This window comes from Anser brachyrhynchus (genome assembly GCF_964034855.1).
Source record: "Anser brachyrhynchus genome assembly, contig: SCAFFOLD_354, whole genome shotgun sequence".
In the NCBI taxonomy this organism is placed as follows: domain Eukaryota; kingdom Metazoa; phylum Chordata; class Aves; order Anseriformes; family Anatidae; genus Anser; species Anser brachyrhynchus.
Genome location: NW_027664118.1, coordinates 43,483 through 70,970, shown reverse-complemented (window position 1 = coordinate 70,970; position 27,488 = coordinate 43,483). Strand labels below are relative to the sequence as shown.

The 27,488-nt window shown below is 62.4% G+C and overlaps 4 protein-coding genes across 4 annotated transcripts in view; 2 read left to right on the top strand and 2 right to left on the bottom strand.

Moving 5' to 3' along the window:
• Positions 1 to 356: 356 nt before the first annotated feature.
• LOC308186257 (uncharacterized protein) lies at positions 357 to 5,082 on the bottom strand. The gene is made up of 2 exons (XM_080608388.1): positions 4,922 to 5,082; positions 357 to 4,031 (listed from the first exon to the last, which is right to left on the bottom strand). Exon 2 carries the CDS (start codon positions 3,959 to 3,961, stop codon positions 371 to 373), a length of 3,591 nt encoding a protein of 1,196 aa, XP_080464514.1. The 5' UTR covers positions 3,962 to 4,031; positions 4,922 to 5,082; the 3' UTR covers positions 357 to 370.
• LOC308186259 (uncharacterized protein) lies at positions 4,995 to 8,229 on the top strand. The gene is made up of 2 exons (XM_080608390.1): positions 4,995 to 5,088; positions 5,991 to 8,229. The coding sequence occupies exon 2, from the start codon at positions 6,061 to 6,063 to the stop codon at positions 8,080 to 8,082; it is 2,022 nt and encodes a 673-aa protein (XP_080464516.1). The 5' UTR covers positions 4,995 to 5,088; positions 5,991 to 6,060; the 3' UTR covers positions 8,083 to 8,229.
• Positions 8,230 to 10,043: 1,814 nt separating this feature from the next.
• LOC308186256 (serine protease 53-like) overlaps positions 10,044 to 27,488 on the bottom strand; it is a gene marked incomplete at its 5' end in the record, with an annotated part of 17,809 nt that continues 364 nt past the window's right edge. The window contains 9 exon segments of the mRNA XM_080608387.1: positions 10,044 to 11,504; positions 12,975 to 13,108; positions 16,573 to 16,805; positions 18,131 to 18,284; positions 20,273 to 20,306; positions 20,309 to 20,491; positions 22,415 to 22,581; positions 25,145 to 25,422; positions 26,607 to 26,775. Coding sequence (XP_080464513.1) covers positions 10,407 to 11,504; positions 12,975 to 13,108; positions 16,573 to 16,805; positions 18,131 to 18,284; positions 20,273 to 20,306; positions 20,309 to 20,491; positions 22,415 to 22,581; positions 25,145 to 25,422; positions 26,607 to 26,775 — 2,450 coding nt within the window. The 3' untranslated portion in view covers positions 10,044 to 10,406.
• On the top strand, positions 13,689 to 16,522 carry LOC308186269 (uncharacterized protein; the record flags this gene model as incomplete). The annotated part of the gene is made up of 4 exons (XM_080608401.1): positions 13,689 to 15,039; positions 15,256 to 16,143; positions 16,200 to 16,215; positions 16,320 to 16,522. The coding sequence occupies exons 1-4, from the start codon at positions 13,819 to 13,821 to the stop codon at positions 16,520 to 16,522; spliced, it is 2,328 nt and encodes a 775-aa protein (XP_080464527.1). The 5' UTR covers positions 13,689 to 13,818.

Genomic DNA, 27,488 nt, shown 5'->3' with positions numbered 1-27,488 from the left:
TGGTGGCACCTTGGTCACCTCGGGGTGGTGGCACCAGGACACTTGGGTCACTTGGGGGTGGTGGCACCAGGACACGTGGGGACCTCGGGGTGGTGGCACCTTGGTCCCCGGGGGTCGTGGCACCAGTACACGTGGGTCCCTTGGGGCGGTGTCCCAGCCCCCCCCCGTGTCCCCGAGGCGCTGTCCCCCTGTGTCCCCCCCCCCCCCAAGTCAGGAGGCGCCGGCGCCGACTCAGCCACTTTATTTGCAATAAACACCGGGGGGCGTGGCCTCGGCAAGCCCCGCCCCCAAACCACACCCCTCCCCCCAAATAAGGAGGGGCTCCGGAGGCCCCGCCCCTCCTTGGAGGTGCCCTCACGCCCCCCCCACGTCAGGGGGCGGGGCCTGGCTGAGGCTCCGCCCCCCGGGCAGGGGGCGGGGCCTGCGGGGAGGGGGCGGGGCCGTGACGTCGCTGGTGCTTGCGCAGCCCCGCCCGCGCCCCGAAGCGCTTGGGGCAGAGCGGGCAGGCGAAGGGGCGGGGCTCCGGGGGGGCGGGGCCTGCGGGACACGCCCCCGGGGCCGCCATGTTGGGTGTGGCCGCGCTGGGGGCGGCCATATTGGAGGCGGCCACGGTGGGCGTGGCCACGTCGGAGGCAGCCATGTTGGGCGTGGCCACGTTGGCGGCAGCCATGTTGGGCGTGGCCAAGTTGGGGGCGGCCATGCTGGGCGTGGCCACATTGGGAGCGGCCATATTGGGTGTGGCCACGCTGGGCGTGGCCATATTAGAGGCAACCATGTTGGGCGTGGCCATGTTAGGGACGGCCATATTGGGTGTGGCCATATTTGAGGCGGCCATGTTGGGGGCGGCCATGTTGGGGGCGGCCATATTGGGCCCCCCCATGGGGGCGGCCATTTTGGGGCCCGCCCCGAGGATGGCCACGTTGGGGCCTCCCATGGCAGCAGCCATATTGGGTGTGGCCACGCTGGGGGCGGCCATGTTGGGGCCCCCCATGGGGGCGGCCATGTTGGGAGCGCCAAAGGCGGCGGCCATGTTGAGGCCACCGCAGTCCATGGGTCCCCCGGCGGCGGCCATGTCGTGACCCGGCGTGACGACGGCCATGTCGCGATCGGAGGCGGCGGCCATGATGCGTCCCGGTGCGGTGGCCATGTTGTGGGCAAGTCCAGCGGCCATGTTGGGCCCGAGTCCGGTGGCCATGTTGGCCCCGAGTCCGGTGGCCATGTTGTGGCCAACGGTGGCCATATTGTGGCCTGGTTGAGCACCGAGATCGTGGCCAACGCCGGCGGCCATGTCGTGGCCGACGGTAGCCATATTGTGGCCCGGCTGAGCCCCCATATCGTGGCCAACACCGGCGGCCACGTTCCGTCCAACTCCAGCAGCCACGCCGGTGGCCAGACCTTGAACTCCGGTAGCCGCCGCCCCGCAGCCCGGCCCGGCGGCCACCTTGTGGCCCTCGTCCCCCTCCCGCTTGCCGTGCGTCCTCTCGTGCTTGCGCAGCCCCGAGGCGCCGCCGAAGCCCTTCCCGCAGCGCCCGCAGGCGTAGGGCCGCTCGCCCGAGTGCGTCCGCCGGTGCTTGCCCAGCGCCGCCCGCTCGCCGAAGCCTTTGCCGCACTCGCCGCAGCGCCAGGGCCGCTCGCCCGTGTGGGTCAGGCGGTGCCGCTTGAGGTCCCAGGAGGCCACGAAGGCTTTGCCGCACTCGCCGCAGCGCCAGGGCCGCTCGCCCGTGTGGGTCCGCCGGTGCACGGCCAGGTCGGCCGGTTGCCGGAAGGCCTTGCCGCACTCGCCGCAGCCGTAGGGCTTGACGCCTTGGTGGGCCCGCTGGTGCCGCCGGTAGCTGGAGGGGTCGGAGAACATCCGGCCGCACTGCGGGCACAGGTAGGGCCGCTCGCCGGTGTGGACGCGCTGGTGGCTCTGGTAGGAGGAGAGCTGGGTGAAGGCCTTGCCGCAGGTGCCGCAGGCGTAGGGCTTGCGCGGCGCGTGGATGCGCTGGTGGCAGGCGAGCGAGGACGAGCGGCCGAAGCTCTTGCCGCACTCGGCGCACAGGAAGGGCCGCTCGCCCGTGTGGCTGCGCTGGTGGTTGCGGAGGTCCTTGCGCTCGGCGTAGGCTTTGGGGCAGGCGCCGCAGCGGTGAGGCCGAAGGCCGGCGTGGCCCCGCCGGTGCTTGCGGTAAACCGAAGGGTCGGCGAAAGATTTGGGGCAATCCGGGCAGGAAAAGGGGCGTTCGCCGGTGTGGGCGCGCTGGTGGATGGTCAGCTTGGAGAGGGTGCCGTAGGATTTGGGGCAGGCGGCGCAGGGGAAGGGGGGAGCGGGGCGAGGGCAGGAGGAGCACGGAGCGCCGGCGGCGGGCTCGGCGGCGGCGGCGGTGGCGTCTCCGGGGGCTTCGGTGGTGTCGCCGGGGGGTTTGGTGGCGTCGCCGGGGGGTTTGGTGGCGTCGCCGGGGGTTTTGGTGGCATCGCCGGGGGTTTTGGAGGCATCTCCGGGGGTTTTGGTGGCATCTCCGGGGGCTTCGGGCGCGTGCGGCGCGGCGCTGGTGGTGGCTCTGGAGGCGGCCGTCGCGGCGGTGGCATCTGCGGACGCTTTGGTGGCACCGCGGGACCGGGTGGTGGCACCTCTGGAGGCGGCGGTGGCACCTCTGGGGGCGGCGGTGGCACCTCTGGAGGCGGCGGTGGCATCTCTGGACCTGGTGGTGGCACCTCGAGACCTGGTGGTGGCACCTTGAGACCCCGCGGTGGCACCTTGAGACCCCGCGGTGGCACCTTGAGACCCCGTGGTGGCATCTCCGGCCCTGCTGGTGGCACCTCCAGGTGTTTTGGCCACCTCCATGGCGGCGCCGGCGTCTCCGGGCGCTTCGGGGACCTCCACGGGGGTGGCGTCACCTCCGGAGGTGGCGGTGGTGGCATCTGGGGACGCTTCGGACGCCGCGGTGGCCGTGGCGGCCCGGGACCTGGCGGCGGCGGCACCTCTGGACCTGGTGGTGGCACCTCCAGACCCGGTGGCGGTGGCACCGCGGGACCTGGTGGCGGCGGCACCTCGGGACCTGGTGGTGGCACCCATGGGTTCCTCCGTCACCGCGGTGGCACCTCCGGCCCTGGCGGTGGCACTCCTGGACCTGGTGGTGGCACCGGTGGCGCCGGGGAAGGTCTCGGCGCGGGCGGGACACCGGAAGCGGCGCCCCGGCTTCGCGGCGGGCGCCGGGGGGGCGGGGACGTCCCCGCGGGTGTCACCTGGGGGCGTCCCGTGGGTGTCGCGCCGGGGGTCTTCAGCGGGGTCGAGGCGGGGGGCGTCGCGGGCACGGGTGACATCGGGGGGGGGGGCCTTGGGTGACGTCTTGGTGGCCTTCGGGGGTGACGTTTTGGTGCCCGTGGGTGACATCGTTGAGGTCCCCATGGGTGACATCGTTGAGGTCTTCGTGGGTGTCATCGAGGTCCCCGTGGGTGTCATCGAGGTCCCCATGGGTGTCATCGTTGAGGTCCCCATGGGTGTCATCGTTGAGGTCCCCGTGGGTGACACCTTGGTGGTCTTCGTGGGTGCCATCGTTGACGTCCCCATGGGTGCCATCGTTGAAGGTCCCTTGGGTGCCATCGTCGAGGTCCCCTTGGGTGCCATCGTTGAGGTCCCCGTGGGTGCCATCATTGAAGGTCCCTTGGGTGCCATCGTTGAGGGTCCCTTGGGTGCCATTGTCGAGGTCCCCGTGGGTGCCATCACGGAGGTCCCCACGGGTGGCATCTCGGTGGCCCCCACGGGCATCACCGCCGAGTTCCCGACGGGTGCCACCGCCGAGGTCTTCATGGGTGTCACCGAGGTCCCCATGGGTGCCACCATGGGCGTCCCCACGGGTGCCACCACCGATGTCCCCACAGGCGCCATCTTGGTGGTCCCCCCGGGTGCCGTCACGGAGGTCCCCACGGGTGCCACCGCCGCCGACCCCTCGGGTGCCACCGCCGACGTCCCCGCGGGTGCCATCTTGGTGGCCCCCACGGGTGCCACCGCCGACGTCCCCACCCGGCCCCTCCTGCCGCTCCTCCATGGCCCCCTGCGGAGAAACCACGGCGGTGGGTGGGTGGGGGGGGCCACCCCCCGATTCTGCACCCATGGGTGCTGGTAGGGGGAGGGGTCACCTCCAGCCCCGCCCCCACCCCCAAAAAATTAGGGTGGGGGTCCTCCCCCCCCCCCTTTGTGCCCCTCCCCCCCCCCCGTGGGCACAAAAGATGGCGGCGGCCGGATGGGGAGGGGCTGCAATGCATTGTGGGAAGGGGGGGCGTGCGAGGGGGGGGGGCGCGCAATGCATTATGGGAAGGGGGGCGAGGAGGGGGGGGGGCGATATACCACGGGGGGGGGGGGATTGTGGGGGGGTGGGGGTCGTAATTTGGGGGGGGGGGGGGCAGCAAATTAAGGGGGGGGGTCGCAAATTAAGGGGGGGTCGCAATTAAAGGGGGGGTCGCAATTAAAGGGGGGGTCGCAATTAAAGGGGGGGGTCGCAAATTAAGGGGGGGTCGCAAATTAAGGGGGGGTGGCAAATTAAGGGGGGGTCGCAAATTAAGGGGGGGTGGCAAATTAAGGGGGGGGGTCGCAATTAAAGGGGGGGGGGCTGCGATGCAGGGGGGGGGCCGCAATGCACCACGGGAAGGGGGGGGCAATGCCGGGGGGGGGGGTGGTGAAGGGGGGGGGGGCTGAAAAAGGGGGGGAGGGGGGCGTAAAAAGGGGGGGGGGGTCAGGGAAGGAGGGGGGGGGCTGCAATAAGGGGGGGGGGGATGGAATTGGGGGGGGTGGGCTGCAAGAAGGGGGGGGGCCGCAAAGCACCACGGGAAGGGCCGTGCAATGCGGGGGGGGGGGGGGCGCGGTGCACCACGGGAAGGGGGGGGGTCCGCGGTGGCCCCCCCCCCCCCAAAAAAAGGGTTTTTGGGTGGGGGGGGGTCCCCTTACCTGGGGGGGCTCCGCTCCGGGCGCGGCGCGGCGGGCGCTAGGACCTGGGGGGGGGGGAGGGGGAGGAGCAGGGGGCGGGGCTTCCGGCGGGAGGGGGCGGGGCTTGTTGGGAGGAAGGGGCGGGGCCGAGGGGGGCCCCACTTCCGGTCTCGCTGCAACAAAAGGAGGTGAAGGGGGGGGGGGGGCAAAAAAAAATGGGGGGGGTAAAAAAAAAAGGGGGGGAGGGGGGGTAAAGGAAGGGGGGGAGGGGCCCCCAGATTTCCTTATAAGGAGAAAAGGGGGCGGGGTTAAAGGGGGGAGGGGGGGGGGGTTGGGGACCCCCCCCCCCCCTACGAGGTCCTGGGGGGGATTTGGGGGGGTTCCTAAATTGGGGGGGGGTCCAAAGTTTGGGGGGGGGGGTGTCCCGAGGTGCTGCCCCTCCCCCAGGCACTTTTAGGGGGTCTCTGTTGATTTGGGGGGGGGGGGTCCCGAGGGTCCTCACCCCCCCAACTCCCCTTTTAGGGTCACCCTATTAATTTGGGGGGGGGGTCCCAAGCTCCTCCCCCCACCCCAACCCCCTTTTGGGGTCACCCTATTAATTTGGGGGGGGGTCCCAAGCTCCTCCCCACCCCAACCCCTTTTAGGGTCACCCTATTAATTTGGGGGGGGGGTCCTGGGGGTCCTTCACCCCAAAACCCAATTTAAGGGGGGGTTCCTATTAATTTGGGGGGGGGTCCCGAGGGTCCTTCACCCCAAAACCCCAATTAGGGGGGGGTCCCGAGCTCCTTTCCCCCCCCTCTCACCCCCCTTTTAGGGTCACCCTATTAATTTGGGGGGGGTCCCGGGGGTCCTTCACCCCAAAACCCCAATTAGGGGGGGGTCCCGAGCTCCTCCCCCCCCCCCCGCCTTTTAGGGTCACCCCATTAATTAGGAGAGGAACCCAAATCCACCCCCCCCCCTCCACCCCCCTTTTAGGGCCCCCCTTTCCCCCCCCCCCCCCGAACCCCAACCCCCCCCCGAAAAAATTTAACCCTTTCCCTTCCACCCCCCGCCCCCACCCCCCTCAAAAATTTAACCCTTTCCCTTCCAGCCCTCCTCCTAACGGCGCCCCCCCCCCGCTGTGAGATTGGGATTGCCGCCATCGCCGCCATCGCCCTAAGATGGCCGCCGTCGGCGCTCGCCTTCCTCCTCCTCCTCCTCTTCCTCCCCGGGGGGCTCCTTCGGGGCCCTCCCCCCCCGGCGCCCGCCTCCCCTCGGCCGACCGCCGGCGCGCTCCCGGCGCCTTCGCCTGCCCGGCGTGCCCCAAACTTTGCGGCGACGCCGCGGCCTTGCGCGCCCACCTCCGCGTTCACCGGGGGGCGATGCCGACGGCGGCGCCGGCACCGCCGCCGCGCCCCGGCGTCGCCGAACGCTCTTACCGGTGCGAGGCGTGCGGCAAGACCTACCGCCACTCGGGGAGCTTGATCAACCACAAGCGGACGCACCAAACGGGCGATTTCGGCTGCGGGTTCTGCGCCAAGAGGTTCGCCAACTTGGGGGCGCTCAAGGGGCACCTCCGCGGGCACCGGCACCGGGCGGCGGCGGCGGCGGCAGCGGCGGAGACGACAGCGGCGCCGGTCGGGATCTTCCAGTGTTCGTTGTGTCCCGAGGAGTTCGGCGCGTTGGCGGCGCTCCGGGAGCATTTTGGGCGTCACCGGTGGCCGGCGGAAGAAGAGGAGGAAGAGGAGGAGGAGGAGGAAGAGGAGGTGGCCTTCCTCTGCGCCGTCTGCGGCGGGGCCTTCGCCGGCGAGGCCGATTTGGCGCGGCACCACGGCGAGGAGCACGGCGAAGCGGCGGCGCCGGAGGAGCGGGCGGCGTGGCACATCTGCGGGCGGTGCGGGCAGCCCTTCGGCGACATGGAGAGCCTGCGGGAGCACCGGCGCGAGGAAGAGGAGGAGGAGGAAGAGGAGGAAGAAGAGGCCGAGAGGAGGCCGTACGCCTGCAGCGTCTGCGGCAAGACCTACCGGCACGGCGGCAGCCTGGTCAACCACCGGCAGACCCACCAAACCGGCGTCTTCCCCTGCGCCGTCTGCTCGCGGCGCTACGCCAGCGTGGCCGCCTACCGCAACCACCTCCGCAACCGCCCGCGCTGCAAAGCCGGGGCGGCGCCGGCGGCTCCCGGCGCCGAGGAGGACGAGGGCGGCGGGACGAAGGCAGCGGCGCGGCCCTACCGCTGCGAGGAGTGCGGCCGGAGCTACAAGCACGCCGGCAGCCTGGTGAACCACCGGCAGAGCCACGCCACGGGCTCGTTCCGCTGCGGCGCCTGCCCCAAGGCTTTCGGCAACTTGATGGCCTTGAAGAACCACCGGCGGAGCCACGGCGAGCGGTGGCGGCGGCGGCGCGGCGCGGGCCGGCAAGGTTCTGGCCGCCTGCGCCGGCAGCTGCTCGGCCGCCAGCGGCTGCGGCCGGCCGCGGACGGCACCAGCGAGGAGGGGTTGGCGTCACCGGCGGCATTAAAGGTGGGGGAAGAGCCTCCAGTAGACCTCAACTCAACGGTGATGGCGTTGGAGGACTCTTCGGCATCACCGACGGCGTTAAAGATGGAGGAAGAGCCTCCAGTAGACTTCAACTCGACGGTGGCGGCATTGGAGGACTCTTCGGCATCACCGACGGCGTTAAAGATGGGGGAAGAGCCTCCAGTAGACCTCAACTCAACGGTGATGGCGTTGGAGGGCTCTTCGGCGTCATCAATGCCATTCAAGATGGAGGAGGAGCCTCCAAAACACCAAAACCCAACGGTGACAGCGTTGGAGGACGTTTTGGTGTCGCCGACACCGTTAAAGATGGAGGAAGAGCCTCCAGAAGACCTCAACCCAACGGTGATGGCGTCAGAAGACATTTTGGTGTCACCAACACTGTTAAAGATGGGGGAAGAGGCTCCAGTAGACCTCAACTCAATGGTGACGGTGTTGGAGGACTCTTCAGCGTCATCAATGCCATTCAAGATGGAGGAAGAGCCTCCAAAACACCAGAATCCAACGGTGATGACGTTGGAGGACTCTTTGGCAACGCCGACGGCGTTAAAGATGGAGGAAGAGCCTCCAGAAGACCAAAACCCAACGGTGACGGCGTTGGAGGACTCTTCGGTGTCACCAGTGCCATTCAAGATGAAGAGCCTCCAAAACACCAGAACCCAACGGTGATGGCGTTGGAGGACTCTTCGGCGTCATCAATGGCGTTAAAGATGGAGGAAGAGCCTCCAGAACACCAAAACTCACCGGTGACGGTGTTGGAGGACTCTTCGGCATCACCAGTGCCATTAAGGATGGAAGAAGAGTCTCCAGAAGACCTCAACTCAACGGTGACGGCGTTGGAGGACTCTTCAGCATCACCAACGCCGTTCAAGATGAAGAGCCTCCAAAACACCAGAACCCAACGGTGACAGCGTTGGAGGACATTTTGGTGTCGCCGACACCGTTAAAGATGGAGGAAGAGCCTCCAGTAGACCTCAACTCAACGGTGACGGCGTTGGAGGACTCTTCGGCATCACCAACGCCCTTCAAGATGAAGAGCCTCCAAAACACCAGAACCCAACGGTGACAGCGTTGGAGGACGTTTTGGTGTTGCCGACACCGTTAAAGATGGAGGAAGAGCCTCCAGTAGACCTCAACTCAACGGTGACGGCGTTGGAGGACTCTTCGGCATCACCAACGCCCTTCAAGATGAAGAGCCTCCAAAACACCAGAACCCAACGGTGACAGCGTTGGAGGACGTTTTGGTGTTGCTGACACCGTTAAAGATGGAGGAAGAGCCTCCAGTAGACCTCAACTCAACAGTGCCAGCATTGGAGGACTCTTCGGCGTTGCCAATGCCATTAAAGATGGAAGAAGAGCCTCCAGTAGACCTCAACTCAACGGTGACGGCGTTGGAGGACTCTTCAGCGTCACCGACAGCGTTAAAGATGGAGGAAGAGGCTCCAAAACACCAAAACCCAACGATGACGGCGTTGGAGGACTCTTTGGCATTGCCAACGCCGTTAAAGATGGAAGAAGAGCCTCCAGTAGACCTCAACTCAACGGTGACGGCGTTGGAGGACTCTTCAGCGTCACCGACAGCGTTAAAGATGGAGGAAGAGGCTCCAAAACACCAAAACCCAACGATGACGGCATTGGAGGAATCTTCGGTGTCACCAATGCCATTACAGATGGAAGAAGAGCCTCCAGTAGACCACAACTCAACAGTGACGGTGTTGGAGGACTCTTCGGCATCACCAACGCCATTCAAGATAGAGGAAGAGCCTCCAGTAGACCTCAACCCAACGTTGATGGCGTTGGAGGACTCTTCGGCGTCGCCAACAGCGTTAAAGATGGAAGAAGAGCCTCCAAAACTCACCGGTGACGGCGTCGGAAGACATTTTGGTGTCACCAACGCTATTAAAGATGGAAGAAGAGCCTCCAGTAGACCTCAACTCAATGTTGATGGCGTTGTAGGACTCTTCGGTGTTGCCAGTGCCATTAAAGATGGAGGAAGAGCCTCCAGTAGACCTCAACTCAACGGTGATGGCATCGGAAGACATTTTGGTGTCACCGACACCATTAAAGATGGAAGAAGAGCCTGCAGTAGACCTCAACCCAACATTGATGGCGTTGGAGGACTCTTCGGCATTGCCAACGCCATTAAAGATGGAGGAAGAGCCTCCAGTAGACCTCAACCCAACGGTGCCGGCCTTGGAGGACTCCTCGGCACCCCAACTGTCTTTCTCGGCACTCCCGGTGTCTCCCGGCCGCCTCCCGGCACTGGTGACGGCGTCGGGGACCCCGGGGGGAGGTTCGGGGTCACCCCAAATCCTTGGCGGCGCCCCAAAGCGTGTTGCCGGGGGGGCGTCCCCCCCCCACGGTGTCCATGGGGGTTCCCGGCCCCTCCGGCACCGTCGCGTTGCCCCCCGGCGGCGCCGAGAGGGATGGGGGACGGTGTCGGGGTGCGGGGGGGGGTGTGTGTCTCCCCCGGGATTAAATTTGGGTTGTTTTGGAGCGTTTCGGGGGGATTTTCTGCCGGGCGGTGGCAAAAGAGGGCTGGGGGGCCCTAAATGGGGCTGGGGGGGGGGGCTAAATGGGTCCCGAATTGGGTTCGGGACCCCCAAAATGGGGCAGGGGATCCCAAAATGGGGCTGGGGGGCCCTAAATGGGTCCCAAATTGGGGTCAGGACCCCCAAAATGGGGCCGGAGGGCCCTAAATGTGCAATTAATTGGGGTCAGGACCCCCAAAATGGGGCTGGGAAGACCCAAAATGGGGCTGGGGACCCTAAATGTGCCCTGATATGGGTTTGGGACCCCCAAAATGGGGCTGGGGACCCCCAAAATGGGGTCTGGGGACCCCCAAATGTTCCCTAAAGGGGTCTGGGGACCCCCGAATGTGCTCTGAATGGGGCTGGAGACCCTGAAATGGGGTCGGGGACCCCAAAGGTCCCCCAAATGGGGTCTACGGACCCTAAGATGGGACCAGGCCCCCCCCAAAGATGCTTCAAATCCTATAAAAAAAAACAAAAAGAGGCCGTGGGGGAGGGGCTGCAGACCACCACCACTTTATTGCTCCGTCCTCCCCCCCCCTCCCCAGCCTCCCCCCCCAAAAAAAGGGGGTTCAGGCATCGCCGGAACCTTCCCAGGTATCGGGGTCCTGAGGGGTCTGGGGGTGCTGCCAGGTATCGGGGTCCCCGGGTTCCTCCAGGGGCTCGGGGCGATCCCAAAAAGCGGGGACCCCCCCCCGCAGTGGGGTCCTGCGGGGGCGGCCCCGTGGCATTGGGGGGCTCGGGGGGCTCCCGGTCACCTGAGTCCTCCGAGGGTTTGGGGTCTTGCGAAGGTTTGGGGTCCTCCACGGGTTTGGGGGAGCCTCGATTATTGGGGTCTTCAGTAGGGTTGAGGTTCTCCACGGGTTTGGGGGAACCCCGAACATTGGGGTCTTCAGTAGGGTTGAGGTCCTCCACGGGTTTCGGGGAGCCTCGATTATTGGGGTCTTCAGTAGGGTTGAGGTCCTCCACGGGTTTCGGGGAGCCTCGATTATTGGGGTCTTCAGTAGGGTTGAGGTCTTCTTTGGGTTTGGGGGAACCCCGAACATTGGGGTCTTCAGAAGGTTTGGGGTTCTCCACGGGTTTGGGGGAACCCCGAACATTGGGGTCTTCAGTAGGGTTGAGGTCTTCTACGGGTTTGGGGGAGCCTCGAACATTGGGGTCCTCAACGGGTTTGGGGGAGCCTCGAATATTGGGGTCTTCAGTAGGGTTGAGGTCCTCCACGGGTTTGGGGGAACCCCGAACATTGGGGTCTTCAGAAGGTTTGGGGTTTTCAGTAGGGTTGAGGTCCTCCACGGGTTTGGGGGAGCCTCGAACATTGGGGTCCTCCGGGGGCTGCGGTGTCCCCCAAAAGCTGGGGTCGTCGGGTTCCTCGGCCTCTTTGGGGTCGGGGGGTGTCTCGGCGAAGTAGGCCTCGCGGGTGATGCCGGCGATCCAGCGCTCGTAGAGGTGGGCGGCAGTGAAAAGGGGGGGGCCCCCCTCGGCGCAACCCCCCCCGGTGGCCGTCCCAGCAAGGAACCAGATCCCCCGTTCCTCACAGGCCAGCGGGGAGCCCGGGTCCGGCTGTAGGGAAACCCCAAAAGCGACCCCAAAAGAGGCGGCGATGAGCAAAAAGGGCCAAAATCCCATAAAATGGGAGCTAGGAATCTCAAAAGCCCCAAAAGTGACCCCAAAAGCACTACCAATGAACCAAAAGGCCCAAAATCCCATAAAATGAGAACTAGAAATCCCAAAAGTGACCCCAAAAGCCCCAAAAGCAACCCCAAAAGAGTCAGCGATGAGCCAAAAATCCCGAAATCCCAAAAAATGTGATCTAAGAACCCCAAAAGCGACCCCAAAGCCCCAGTGATGAGCCAAAAGGCCCAAAATCCCACAAAATAGGAACTAGGAACCCCCAAAATGACCCCAAAAGCCTCAGCAGTGACCCAAAAGCCCCATTAGTGACCCAAAAACACCCAAATCCCCCCCAAAATGGGACCTAGGGACCCCAAAAGGGACCCCAAAAGCCCCCAGGGACCCCCAAAAGACCCCAAAAGGGACCCCAGGAGGGACACGGACACCCCAAAAGGGACAGGGGACCCAAAAACCCCCCAAAAGACCCCAAAAGGGACCTCAGGAGGGGACACGGGGACCCCAGGAGGGACAGAGGGGACATTGGGAGGGACGCGGGGACCCCAAAAGGGACACGGGGACCCCAAAAGGCCCCGGGGATCCCCAAAAGACCCCAAAAGGGACCCCAGGAGGGACACGGACACCCCAAAAGGGACCCCAAAAGGGACAGAGGGACCCCAAAAGACCCCAAAAGGGACCTCAGGAGGGGACACGGGGACCCCAAAAGGGACATGGGGACCCCAAAAAGCCCCCCGGGACCCCCAAAAGACCCCAAAGGGGACCCCAGAGGGCCACGGGGACCCCAAAAGGGACCCCAAAAGGGACACGGGGACCCCAAAAGCCCCCAGAAGACCCCAAAAGGGACCTCAGGAGGGGGACACGGGGACCCCAAAAGGGACATGGGGACCCCAAAAGCCCCAAGGACCCCCAAAAGCCCCCAAAAGGGACCCCAAAAGGGAGAGGGGGACCCCAAAAGGGACGGAGGGACCCCAAAAGCCCCCCAGGCCCCCCAAAAGACCTGAAAGGGGACCCCAGGAGGGACACGGGGACCCCAAAAGGGACCCCAAAAGGGACAAGGGGACCCCAAAACCCCCCAAAAGACCCCAAAAGGGACCTCAGGAGGGGACGTGGGGACCCCAGGAGGGACAGAGGGGACCCCAAAAGGGACACGGGGACCCCAAAAGGGACATGGGGACCCCAAAAGGCCCCAGGGACCCCCAAAAGACCCCAAAAGGGACCCCAGGAGGGACACAGACACCCCAAAAGGGACCTCAGAAGGGGACACTGGGAGGGACACGGGGACCCCAAAAGGGACACGGGGACCCCAAAAACCCCCCGGGACCCCCAAAAGACCCCAAAAGGGACCCCAAAAGGCCCCCGGGACCCCCAAAACCCCAAAAGGGACCCCGAAAGGGCCCTCACCTGGCAGGCACTGGTGCCGTTGGGGACGGTGACGCCGAAGGTGTCCTCCACGGTGTCCCCAACGTCCCCACGGGGCGCGGGGGACTCGAGCGGCGTCACCTCCACGCTGCCCAGCTCCTCGGGGACGGCCGGGCCTGGGGACATCGGGGACATCGGGGACATTGGGGGCGTTGGGGGCATTGGGGGCGTTGGGGACATTTGGGGACATCGGGGATATTGGGGACATCAGGGACATTGGGGACATCGTGGGCGTTGGGGACATTGGGGACATCAGGGACATTGGGGGCATTGGGGCACATTTGGGGACATCGGGGGCGTTGGGGACATTGGGGACATCGGGGGCGTCGGGGATATTTGGGGACATCAGGGACATTGGGGGCATTGGGGGCGTTGGGGGACATTTGGGGATATTTGGGGACATTGGGGGACATTTGGGGACATCGGAGGCGTTGGGGACATCGGGGACATCAGGGACATTTTGGGGACATTGGGGACATTTGGGGACATCGGGGGCATTGGGGACATTGGGGACATTTGGGGACATTTGGGGCGTTGGGGACATTTGGGGACATCGGGGACATTTGGGGACACCGGGGGTGTTGGGGATGTTGGGGGACATTTGGGGATCATTGGGGTCACTGGGATTGGGGCCATCGGGGTTACCAGGATCGGGGCCATTGGGGTCACTGGGAACGGAGTCATCGGGATCGGGATCATTGGGGTCATCGGGATCGGGACTATTGGGGTCACCGGGATTGGGGCCATTGGGGTCACTGGCATTGGGATCATTGGGGTCACCGGGAACGGGATCATTGGGGTCAATGGGAACGGGGCCATTGGGGTCATGGGGATCGGGATCATTGGGGACACCAGGATTGGGATCATTGGGGTCATTGGGATGGGGGCCATTGGGGTCATCGGGAATGGGATCATTGGGGTCACTGGGAACGGGGCCATTGGGGTCATCGGGATCGGGATCATTGGGGACACCAGGATTGGGATCATTGGGGTCATTGGGATCGGGGCCATTGGGGTCATTGGGATCGGGACTATTGGGGTCACCGGGATCGGGATCATTGGGGTCACCGGGAACGGGATCATTGAGGTCACCGGGATTGGGGCCATTGGGGTCACCGGGATCGGGATCATTGAGGTCAACGGGATCATTGGGGTCATTGGGGTCATTGGGATCGGGGCCATTGGGGTCACCGGGATCGGGGCCATTGGGGTCATCGGGATTGGGATCATTGGGGTCACCGGGATCGGGATCATTGGGATCATCAGGATCGGGGCCATTGGGGTCACCGGGAACAGGATCATTGAGGTCACCGGGATCGGGGCCATTGGGGTCACCGGGATCGGGATCATTGAGGTCAACGGGATCATTGGGGTCATTGGGGTCATTGGGATCGGGGCCATTGGGGTCACCGGGATCGGGGCCATTGGGGTCATCGGGATTGGGATCATTGGGATCATCAGGATCGGGGCCATTGGGGTCACCGGGAACGGGATCATTGAGGTCACCGGGATCGGGGCCATTGGGATCAACGGGATCATTGGGGTCATTGGGGTCATTGGGATCGGGGCCATTGGGGTCACCAGGAACGGGGCCATTGGGGTCACCGGGAACGGGATCATTGGGGTCATTGGGATCGGGATCATTGCGGTCACTGGGATCGGGATCATCGGGGTCATTGGGATCAGGGCCATTGGGGTCATCGGGATTGGGATCATTGGGGTCACCGGGATCGGGATCATTGGGATCATCAGGATCGGGGCCATTGGGGTCACCGGGAACGGGATCATCGGGGTCATTGGGATCGGGATCATTGGGGACATCGGGATCGGGGCCATTGGGGTCACCGGGATCGGGATCATTGAGGTCACCGGGAACGGGATCATTGGGGTCATCGGGATCGCGGTCATTGGGATCGGGATCATCGGGGTTACCGGGATCGGGATCATCGGGGTCACCAGGAATGGGATCATTGGGGTCACTGGGATCGAGATCATTGGGGTCATCGGGATCGGGGCCATTGGGGTCACCGGGAACGGGATCATTGGGGTCATTGGGATTGGGGCCATTGGGGTCATTGGGATCGGGGCCATTGGGGTCATTGGGATCGGGACTATTGGGGTCACCGGGATCGGGATCATTGGGGTCACCGGGAATGGGGCCATTGGGGTCACCGGGAACGGGGCCATTGGGGTCATCGGGATCGGGGCCATTGGGGTCATCGGGAACGGGATCATTGAGGTCACCGGGATCGGGATCATTGAGGTCAACGGGATCATTGGGGTCATTGGGGTCATTGGGATCGGGGCAATTGGGGTCACCGGGATCGGGGCCATTGGGGTCATCGGGATTGGGATCATTGGGGTCACCGGGATCGGGATCATTGGGATCATCAGGATCGGGGCCATTGGGGTCACCGGGAACGGGATCATTGAGGTCACCGGGATCGGGGCCATTGGGGTCACCGGGATCGGGATCATTGAGGTCAACGGGATCATTGGGGCCATTGGGGTCACCGGGATTGGGGCCATTGGGGTCATCGGGATTGGGATCATTGGGATCATCAGGATCGGGGCCATTGGGGTCACCGGGAACGGGATCATTGAGGTCACCGGGATCGGGGCCATTGGGATCAACGGGATCATTGGGGTCATTGGGGTCATTGGGATCGGGGCCATTGGGGTCACCGGGAACGGGGCCATTGGGGTCACCGGGAACGGGATCATTGGGGTCATTGGGATCGGGATCATTGCGGTCACTGGGATCGGGATCATCGGGGTCATTGGGATCAGGGCCATTGGGGTCATCGGGATTGGGATCATTGGGGTCACCGGGATCGGGATCATTGGGATCATCAGGATCGGGGCCATTGGGGTCACCGGGAACGGGATCATCGGGGTCATTGGGATCGGGATCATTGGGGACATCGGGATCGGGGCCATTGGGGTCACCGGGATCGGGATCATTGAGGTCACCGGGAACGGGATCATTGGGGTCATCGGGATCGCGGTCATTGGGATCGGGATCATCGGGGTTACCGGGATCGGGATCATCGGGGTCACCAGGAATGGGATCATTGGGGTCACTGGGATCGAGATCATTGGGGTCATTGGGATCGGGGCCATTGGGGTCATCGGGATCGGGATCATTGGGGTCACTGGGAATGGGACTATTGGGGTCATCGGGATCGGGATCATTGGGGACACCAGGATTGGGATCATTGGGGTCATTGGGATCGGGGCCATTGGGGTCATTGGGATGGGGATCATTGGGGTCATCGGGAATGGGATCTTTGGGGTCACCGGGGTCAGGGCCATCGGGGTCACCAGGAACGGGATCATTGGGGTTGTCGGGAATGGGATCATTGGGGTCATTGGGGTCGGGGCCATTGGGGTCACCGGGAACGGGGCCATTGGGGTCACCGGGAACGGGATCATTGGGGTCACTGGGATCGGGGCCATTGGGGTCGCCGGGAACGGGATCATCGGGGCCATTGGGGTCATCGGGATCGGGATCATCGGGGTCATTGTGATCGGGGCCATTGGGGACCCCGTTGGGGACCCCGTAGGGGGGGACACTCACTTTTAGGGCCGAGCAGGGCCCAGCAGCGGGTTCCGGGGGGTCTCCGGTGGTTCCTATAGGGCAGGCAGAGGGGGCGCAGCGCCGGCCCCAATACCAGACCCCGCTCGAGCCGTAATAGGGCCAGGTCCCGGCCCCGGCCCGGCCCCACGTAGGCCCCGTGTAGGGTCAGGCGGGCGCCCGCCCGCGCCTCCGACCCCGCAACCGTCGCCTGCCAGGCCTCGGCTGCCTGGCGCCTGAAATGGGGGGGGGATATAGGGTCAGGGGGGCGGGGGGCGTCCCTAAAAGGGGATAGGGGGCCCTAAAAGGGAGGGGGAGACCCTAAAAGGGAGGGGGGGGATATAGGGTCAGGGGGGTGGGGGGGCGGCCCTAAAAGGGGATAGGGGGCCCTAAAAGGGAGGGGGGAACCCTAAAAGGGAGGGGGAGGATATAGGGTCAGGGGGGCGGGGGGGCGGCCCTAAAAGGGGATAGGGGGCCCTAAAAGGGAGGGGGAGGCCCTAAAAGGGAGGGGGGGGATATAGGGTCAGGGGGGTGGGGGGGCGGCCCTAAAAGGGGATAGGGGGCCCTAAAAGGGAGGGGGGAACCCTAAAAGGGAGGGGGGGGATATAGGGTCAGGGGGGCGGGGGGGGCGCCCCTAAAAGGGGATAGGGGGCCCTAAAAGGGAGGGGGGGGCCCTAAAAGGGAGGGGGGGAGCCTAAAAGGGAGGGGGGGACCCTAAAAACCTTGGGCCTCAATGGGATCTCTATAGGGTCTCAATGGGATTTGGGGGTTTCCATAGGTTCTTTATGGGGTTTTGGGGTCTCTATAGGGCCTCAGTAGCGTTTTGGGGTTTTCATAGGGTCTCTATGGGGTCTCCATAGGGTCTCTATGGGGTTTGGGGGTTTCCATGGGTTCTCAATGGGGTTTTGGGGTCTCTATAGGGCCTCAAGGGGGTTTCTGTAGGTTCTCTATGGGGTTTTGGGGTTTCCATAGGGTTTCTATGGGGTTTTGGGGTTTTCATAGGGTCTCTATGGGGTTTTGGGGTCTGCATAGGGTCTGTATTTGGTTTTGGGCTTTCCATAGGGTTTCTATGGGGTTTGGGGGTTTCCATGGGTTCTCAATGGGGTTTTGGGGTCTCTATAGGGCCTCAATGGGGTTTCTGTAAGTTCTCTATGGGGTTTTGGGATTTTCATAGGATCTCAATGGGGTCTCCACAGGGTCTGTATGGGGTTTTGGGGTCTCCATAGGGTCTCTATGGGGTTTTGGGGTCTCCATAGGGTCTCTGTGGGGTTTTGGGGTCTCCATAGGGTCTAAATGGGGTTTTGGGGTCTCTATAGGGCCTCAATAGGGTTTTGGGGTCTCCGTAGGGTCTCTATGGGGTCTCCATAGAGTCTCTATGGGGTTTTGGGGTCTCCATAGGTTCTCTATTGCGTTTTAGGGTTTTCATAGGGTTGCTATGGGGTTTTGGGGTTTTCATAGGTTTTCTATGGGATTTGGGGGTTTTCATAGGTTTTCTACAGGATTTTGGGGTTTTCAGGGGGTCTCGAAGGGGTTTCGGGGTCGGGACCCCCGCGGCACTCACCCTATAAAGCAGCGGGCGGCCGTCAGCACCCAGCTCTCGGCCACCAGGGCCCCCCCGCAGCGGTGCAGCCCCCCGAAAGCCAGGCTGACGAACCAGGGCCACCCCGCCCCGCTCGGGGGGGGCGCCAGGGGGGGGCCCCCCTGCATCCCGCAACCTGTAGGGTCGGGGGGAAAAAGGATTAGGGGCGGGAGCGGGGTCGGATAACGGGGTCCCCCCACCCCATTATTGGGGTCCAAAGGGGGAATCAGTGGGGTTTTGGGGTCCCCATGGGGTTTTAATAGGGTTTGGGGTGCCCCCACCCTATTGTTGGGGGCCAAAGGGGGGGGGATTAAGGGGGTTTAGGGTTCCCCAACGCATTTATTGGGGTCGAATGGGGGGTTTATAGGGTTTTGGGGTTCCCCGTGGGGCCTCAATGGGGTTTGGGGTGTCCCCACCCTATTGTTGGGGGCCAAACGGGGGGGGATTAAGGGGGTTTTGGGGTCCCCATGGGGTCTCAATGGGGTTTGGGGTTCCCTCACCCCATTATTGGGGTCCAAAGGGGGAATCAGTGGGGTTTTGGGGATCCCCATGGGGTTTTAATAGGGTTTGGGGTGCCCCCACCCTATTATTGGGGTCCAAAGGGGGAATCAGTGGGGTTTTGGGGGTCCCCATGGGGTTTTAATAGGGTTTGGGGTGCCCTCACCCTATTATTGGGGGCCAAGGGGGGGGGGATTAAGGGGGTTTTGGGGTCCCCATGGGGGTTTAATAGGGTTTGGGGTTCCCTCACCCCATTATTGGGGTCTGAATGGGGTCTCAATAGGGTTTTGGGGTTCTCTCACCCCATTATTGGGGCCCAAAGGGGGAATCAATGGGGTTTTGGGGTCCCCATGGGGTTTTAATAGGGTTTGGGGTTCCCTCACCCTATTATTGGGGGCCAAAAGGGGGGGGATTAAGGGGGTTTAGGGTTCCCCAACGCATTTATTGGGGTCAAACGGGGGGTTTATAGGGTTTTGGGGTCCCCCGTGGGGTCTCAATGGGGTTTGGGGTTCCCCGTGGGGTTTTAATAGGGTTTGGGGTGCCCCCACCCCATTATTAGGATCCAAACGGGATCTCAACGGGGTTTTGGCTCCCCCGCCCCATTATTGGGGTCCACAGGGATTTATAGGATTTTTGCATAGGATTTATAGGATTTTTTTATAGGATTTATGGGATTTTTTCATAGGATTTATAGGATTTTTTTAATAGGATTTATAGGATTTTAATAGGATTTATAGGATTTTTTTATAGGATTTATCGAATTTTTTCATAGGATTTATAGGATTTTTTCATGGGATTTATAGGATTTTTTTATAGGATTTATAGGATTTTTTCATAGGATTTTTTCACAGGATTTATAGGATTTTTTATAGGATTTATAGGATTTTTTAAAGGATTTGTAGGATTTTTTCATAGGATTTATAGGATTTTTATAGGATTTATAGGATTTTTTCATAGGATTTTTTCATAGGATTTATAGGATTTTTATAGGATTTATAGGATTTTTTCATAGGATTTTTTCACAGGATTTATAGGATTTTTTATAGGATTTATAGGATTTTTTAAAGGATTTGTAGGATTTTTTCATAGGATTTATAGGATTTTTATAGGATTTATAGGATTTTTTCATAGGATTTTTTCATAGGATTTATAGGATTTTTATAGGATTTATAGGATTTTTTTATAGGATTTTTTCATAGGATTTATAGGATTTTTTATACGATTTATAGGATTTTTTAAAGGATTTGTAGGATTTTTTCATAGGATTTATAGGATTTTTATAGGATTTATAGGATTTTTTATAGGATTTTTTATAGGATTTATAGGATTTTTATAGGATTTTTTCATAGGATTTATAGGATTTTTTCATAGGATTTATAGGATTTTTTCATAGGATTTTTTCATAGGATTTATAGGATTTTTTTATACGATTTTTTTACAGGATTTTTTATAGGATTTTTTTATAGGATTTTAAATAGGATTTAGGTACCCCCCCAAAAAAACCCACCCCCGTTTCCCTTCCTAATAGGATTTCCCCCCTCCCCACCCCCCAAACCCTTTTGGGGGTCCCCCCCACCCCCGACCCCAAACCCCCCCGCCCCCCCCGCCCCCCCAAACCCAACTCACCCAGGCACTTGCCGTCCTCCAGGCCGGGGGGGGGGCGGCGGGGGGTGGCGGGGGGAAGGCGGCGGGGGGGACGTGGTTCCGGAGCCACCCGGCGTGGGCCGCGAGCCCCGTGGCCAGCACCGGCCCGTTGGGGCGGGCGCAGCCCACGGCGAAGCTCAGCACCCCCGCCTGCACCCAGCGGCCCCCCGAAAAGCAGGCCAGGGGGCCCCCCGAGTCCGCCTGGGGGGGGGGAGAGACCCTATAGGTTGGTTGGGGGGACCCTATAGACCCCCCCCCAGATCTGTCTATAGGGGGCGAGACCCTATAGGTTGGTTGTGGGGACCCTAAAACCCCCCCAATATGACTATGGGGGGGCAGACCCTATAGATTGGTTGTGGGGACCCTATAGACCCCCCCCCCCGATCTGTCTATAGGGGGCGAGACCCTATAGGTTGGTTGTGGGGACCCTGTAGGCCCCCCTGATACGACTGGGGAGGGGCAGATCCTATAGGTTGGTCGTGGGGACCCTAAAACCCTCCTGAATTTGCCTGGGGGGGAGATCCCGATAGGGACCCCATAGATCCCCCGATCTGACTATGGGGCAGGAGACCCTATAGGTTGGTTGTCGAGACCCTATAGACCCCCCCCATATGACTACGGGTGGACAGACCCTATAGATAGGTTATGGGGACCCTAAAACCCTCCTGAATTTGTCGGGGGGGGGAGGGGGAGATCCCTATAGGGACCCTATAGATCCCCCCAATCTGAGTATGGGGCAGGAGACCCTATAGGTTGGTTGTGGGGACCCTATAGGCCCCCCTGATATGACTATGGGGGGGGGCAGATCCCATAGGTTGGTCGTGGGGACCCTAAAACCCTCCTGAATTTTTCGGGGGGCTGGAGACCCTATAGATTGGTTGTGGGGACCCTATAGACCCCCCCTCCAGATCTGTCTGTAGGGGGCGAGACCCTATAGGTTGGTTGTGGGGACCCTATAGGCCCCCCTGATACAACTGGGGGGGGGGGCAGACCCTATAGGTTGGTCGTGGGGTCCCTAAAACCCTCCTGAATTTGTCTGGGGGGGGGAGATCCCTATAGGGACCCTATAGACCCCCCCTATATGACTATGGGGCAGAAGACCCTATAGAGAGCTTGTAGGAATCCTATAGACCTCCCAGTCTGCTAATGGGGGGGCAGACCCTATAGGTTGGTTGTGGGGACCCTATAGAACCCCTAAGCTGCTAATGGGGGGGGGGAGACCCTATAGGTTGGTTATGGGGACCCTATAGACCCCCCTGATATGACTGGGGGGAGGCAGACCCTATAGGTTGGTTGTGGGGACCCTAAAACCCTCCTGAACCTGTCGGGGGGGGGGGACACCCTATAGGTTGATTGTAGGGACCCTATAGATCCCTGGGCCTGACCCTATTCTCCTCACCCCAGTGTCCCCAAGACCCCCGATGTCCCCAAGACCCCAAATGTCCCCGATGTCCCCCCCACCCCCAACGTCCCCAATGCCCCCAATGTCCCCCCCAAATGTCCCCACCACCCCGATGTCCCCAAGACCCCGATGTCCCCAACGACCCCAATGTCCCCAATGTCCCCAACACCCCAATGTCCCCAATGTCCCCAACACCCCCCCAAATGTCCCCAATGTCCCCAATGTCCCCAACACCCCAATGTCCCCAAATGTCCCCAATGTCCCCAACGTCCCCAACACCCCCACATCCCCGATGTCCCCGATGTCCCCAAACGTCACCAAACATCCCCAACACCCTCGGTGTCCCCAATGCCCCCGATGTCCCCGATGTCCCCAATGTCCCCAAACGTCCCCAACACCCTCGGTGTCCCCAACGCCCCCGATGTCCCCGATGTCCCCAATGTCCCCAAACGTCCCCAATGTCCCCAAACGTCCCCAACACCCTCGGTGTCCCCAGTGCTCCCAACGCCCCCGATGTCCCCAATGTCCCCAAACGTCCCCAAACGTCCCCAACACCCTCGATGCCCCCAACACCCACAACGCCCCCAATGTCCCCAATGTCCCCAAACGTCCCCAACACCCTCGGTGTCCCCAACGCCCCCGACGTCCCCACCACCCCCGCCACCCTGATGTCCCCGACGTCCCCGACGTCCCCCCCGTGTCCCCCCCCCCACCCCCGGCACCTGGCAGGCCCCGCGGCCGCCCTCCTTGCTGCCGGCGCACACCATGCCGGGCCGCGCCGGGCGGGCCAGGTCGCGGCGCCGCAGGTTGGAGTAGAGGCAGTTGCAGGTGGGGGCGCTCAGGAGGTCCAAGGAGACCTTCTGCAGGGGGGCCCCCGCCGGCAGGGACACTGCGGGACAAAGGGAGGGGGGTTGGGGTGTGGGGGGGGGAGGGGAGGGTCTCCAGGGGGCGGGGGGGAGGGGTAGGGGGGGAGGGGCGGCGTGGCGGGGACGTCGCCGTGGGGGGGGGGGGGGGGATGTCACCGCGGGGAGGAAGCGGCGCAGCGGTTTTCCGTTGCGGAGAACCTCTGCCGTGGAGATCGTCCGTCGTGGGGATCCACCACCACGGGGATCCACCACCACAGGGATCCACCACCATGGGGATCGTCCACCATGGAGATCGTCCACCATGGAGATCGTCCATCATGGAGATCCTCTACCATGGAGATCATCCATCATGGGGATCAACCACCACGGAGATCTTCCGTCATGGAGAACCTCTACCATGGAGAACATCTACCATGGAGATCGTCCATCATGGGGATCCACCACCATGGAGGTCTTCCATTGTGGAGAACCTCTACCGTGGAGATCGTCCATCATGGGGATCCACCACCATGGGGATCCACCACCATGGGGATCGTCCATCATGGGGATCTTCCATCATGGAGATCGTCCATCATGGGGATCCACCACCATGGGGTTCGTCCATCATGGGGATCCACCAACATGGGGATCGTCCATCATGGAGATCCACCACCATGGAGATCCTCCATCATGGAGAAACTCTAACATGGAGAACCTCTAACATAGAGATCGTCCATCATGGGGATCAACCATCATGGAGGTCTTCCATTGTGGACAACCTCTACCGTGGAGATCGTCCATCATGGAGATCGTCCATCATGGAGATGGTCCATCATGGGGATCAACCATCATGGAGACTGTCCACCATGGAGATCGTCCACCATGGAGATCTTCCATCATGGAGATCCACCACCGTGGGGTTCGTCCATCATAGGGATCAACCACCATGGAGATCCTCTACCATGGAGATCGTCCATCATGGACATCGTCCATCATGGGGATCCACCACCATGGGGATCCACCACCATGGGGATCGTCCATCATGGGGATCTTCCATCATGGAGATCGTCCATCATGGGGATCCACCACCATGGGGATCGTCCATCATGGAGATTGGCCATCATGGAGATGGTCCATCATGGGGATCAACCATCATGGAGACTGTCCACCATGGAGATCGTCCACCATGGAGATCTTCCATCATGGAGATCCACCACCGTGGGGTTCGTCCATCATAGGGATCAACCACCATGGAGATCCTCTACCATGGAGATCGTCCATCATGGACATCGTCCATCATGGGGATCCACCACCATGGGGATCCACCACCATGGGGATCGTCCATCATGGGGATCTTCCATCATGGAGATCGTCCATCATGGGGATCCACCACCATGGGGATCGTCCATCATGGAGATTGGCCATCATGGAGATGGTCCATCATGGGGATCAACCATCATGGAGACTGTCCACCATGGAGATCGTCCACCATGGAGATCTTCCATCATGGAGATCCACCACCGTGGGGTTCGTCCATCATAGGGATCAACCACCATGGAGATCCTCTACCATGGAGATCGTCCATCATGGACATCGTCCATCATGGGGATCCACCACCATGGGGATCCACCACCATGGGGATCGTCCATCATGGGGATCTTCCATCATGGGGATCGTCCATCATGGGGATCCACCACCATGGGGATCGTCCATCACGGGGATCAACCATCATGGAGATCGTCCATCATGGAGATTGTCCACCACGGAGACTGTCCACCATGGAGATCGTCCACCATGGAGATCCACCACCGTGGGGTTCGTCCATCATGGGGATCAACCACCATGGAGACTGTCCACCATGGAGATCGTCCATCATGGGGATCCACCACCATGGGGATCTTCCATCATGGAGAACCTCTACCATGGAGAACCTCTACCATGGAGATCGTCCATCATGGGGATCAACCACCATGGAGATCCTCCATCATGGAGAACCTCTACCATGGAGATCTTCCATCATGGAGCTCCTCCATCACGGGGATCCACCACCACGAGCTGCCATCACCCCTAGCTCCCAGATGATCGGGAACCCCCCGTGGACACCCCAAAGATCAGGAACCCCCCCATGGACACCCCAACGATCAGGAATCCCGATCAGGAACCCCCTGTGGAGACCCCAATGATCAGGAACCTCCCCATGGACACCCCAACGATCAGGAACCCCGATCAGGAACCCCTTGTGGAGACCCCAACGGTCAGGAACCCCCTGGTGGACACCCCAAAGATCAGGAACCCCAATCAGGAACCCCCCACGGAGACCCCAAAGATCAGGAACCCCCTGGTTGAGACCCCAATGATCAGGAACCCCCCCCCCCCATGGACACCCCAACGATCAGGAACCCCGATCAGGAACCCCCTGCTGGAGACCCCAACGATCACGAACCCCAATCAAGGACCCCCCCACAGACACCCACCACCACAAGCACCCACATGCTGAGGAACCGCCTGTGGAGCGCCCTCCCCCCCCACGAGCTCCACCCCCTCCCCCCCCCCCCCCCGGTGGCCCCCGGCGGCCTCCTGGTAGCCCCCTGGTGGCCCCCGGCTCACCGTTCTCGGCCACGTTGCCCCAGCCGGTGAGCCAGCACGGCGTGCCGAAGGCGAAGGGGTAGCGGGGTTGCGGCAAGCAGATGGTGCCCACGCGGGGGCCCAGGGCCACCGGGGTCTCCAGGCGGGCCAGCGCCAGGTCGTGGCCCCCTTCCACCTGCCGGTAGTCCTCGTGGACCACCACCTCGGCCACCGGCCGCTCCTGGCCGCCGGGCTCGTGAAGCCGGAGCCGGCCCACCACCGCCGTCCAGGCCCCGGGTTCCGCGCGGCTCCCGTTGGGCCTGCGGGGGGGGGGGGAGGGGGGGCAGGGGGGTGTGCCGACGGCGTCTAGGTGACCCAACTCGGGTTCTAGGTGCCCCAACTCGGGTTCTAGGTGGCCCAACACGGGTTCTAGGTGTCCCGGGGGGTTCTAGGTGTGCCCCGAGGGGGTCCTAGGTGTGCCCCCCAAGAGGATCTGGGTGTCCCTATGGGTCGTGGGTGGCCTGACATGGGTCGAGGGCCCTCAGGTTCTCGGTGACCCAACCCGGGTTCTAGGAGCCCCAACCCAGGTTCTAGGTGACCCAAGGGGGTTCTAGGTGCCCCCTGCCAAGAGAATCTGGGTGTCCCAATGAGTCGTGGGTGCCCCAACTCAGGTTCTAGGTGTCCCAACCAGGTTCTGGGTGCCCCTATGAGGATCTAGGTGGCCCGATGGGGTTCTGGGTGGCCTACTGGGGTTCTGAGTGGCCCAGTGTGGTTCTGGATGGCCCAATGAGGGTTTCTGGGGCCCTAATGGGGTTCTAGGTGGCCTAATGGGGGTCTGGGGGGCCCAGTGGGGTTTTGGGGGGCCCAATGAGGATCTAGGTGGCCCAACGGGGTTCTGGATAGCCCAATGGGGTTCTGGGTGGCCTAATGGGGTTCTAAGTGACCTAATGGGGTTCTGGATGGCCCAATAGGGAGTCTGGGTGGCCCAAAGGGGTTCTAGATGACCTAATAGGGTTCTGGGTGGCCCAATGGGAGGTCTGGGTGGCCCAATGGGGTTCTGGGTGGCCCAACGGGGTTTCGGGGGTCCCAATGGGGTTCTGGCTGGCCTAATGGGGTTCTAAGTGACCTAATAGGGTTCTGGGTGGCCCAATGGCAGGTCTGGGTTGCCCAATGGGGGGTCTGGGTGGCCCAATGGGGTTCCGGGTGGCCCAGTGGGCGTTCTGAGTGGCCCAATGAGAGTCTAGGTGGCCTAACGGGGTTCTGGATAGCCCAATGGGGTTCTGGGGGGGCCCAATGGGGATCTAGGTGGCCTAACGGGGTTCTGAGTAGCCCAATGGGGTTCTGGGGGGGCCCAATTGGGATCTAGGTGGCCTAACGGGGTTCTGGATAGCCCAACGGGGTTCTGGGTGGCCCAACGCACCCTCCCCCGGGGGTCACCACCCCCCCACCCTGCCTCCCACCCCCCAACCCCCACCCCCGCCCCCGGCATCTCCCCGGGACTCACCCCTGGAAGCAGTGGGCGGCCGAGAGCACCCACTGGGGGGTGATGAGGGTGCCCCCGCAGAAATGCTGCCCCCGCAGCTGGAGGCTCACCTGCCAGGGCCACTCGCCGGGCCGGGCGGCCGCGCCCCCAACCACGCGGCCCAGCTCCCGCTGCTGCCCGCACTCGAGCTCTGCGCCCAGCACCCATCAGCCCGGGCGTCAGGGTGCCCGCGTCCCCCTTCTCCTCCCCCCCCACCCTTCCCCCCCCCAAAAAAAAGGGGGGACACCCGCCCGGCGTTGCGTCACCCACCCCCCAACCCCGATTTCGTCGTCCCCGGGGGGGTTGTTGCGACACCGGGCCAGGAAAAGTTGCACCAGCACCGTGGGGTTGGGTGCTCGGGGTGCCCGGATGCTTAATTCCGCCCCCCCCTCGTGCAAGGATGGCACCCTTGGGTGCTCCCCCACCCCCCAAAAATGGCACCAGGATATTTGGGTGCCCCCCCCTCCCCCCTTTCAAGGATGGCGGCCGGGTCCCATGGGTGACAGAGGGAACCCCGCACCCAGGTCGTGTCGTGTCCCCCCCCCCAAAAAAAAATAGGGTCCCTCTTCCAGGTGGGGGAGGGCAGGGAAAGGGGAGCGGCCAATGGGAAAGGGCAGGGTCCTCATGAATATGCAAGAGCTCATTTGCATGTGGCTTACCTGCTGCGGAGGAGCCGCTGCAGCCGAAATTTCATCTGCTGGGGGGGGGGGAATAGGGGAAATGGGGGGGGAATAGGGGAAAAAGGGGGGAAATAGGGGAAAAAGGGGGGAAATTGGGGGAGAAGAGGGGAAATAGGGATGAGGACCTGGGGGGGGAACCCAAGCAGGACCCCCCCCCCCAAACCGCCCCTGGGGGCACCCAGGC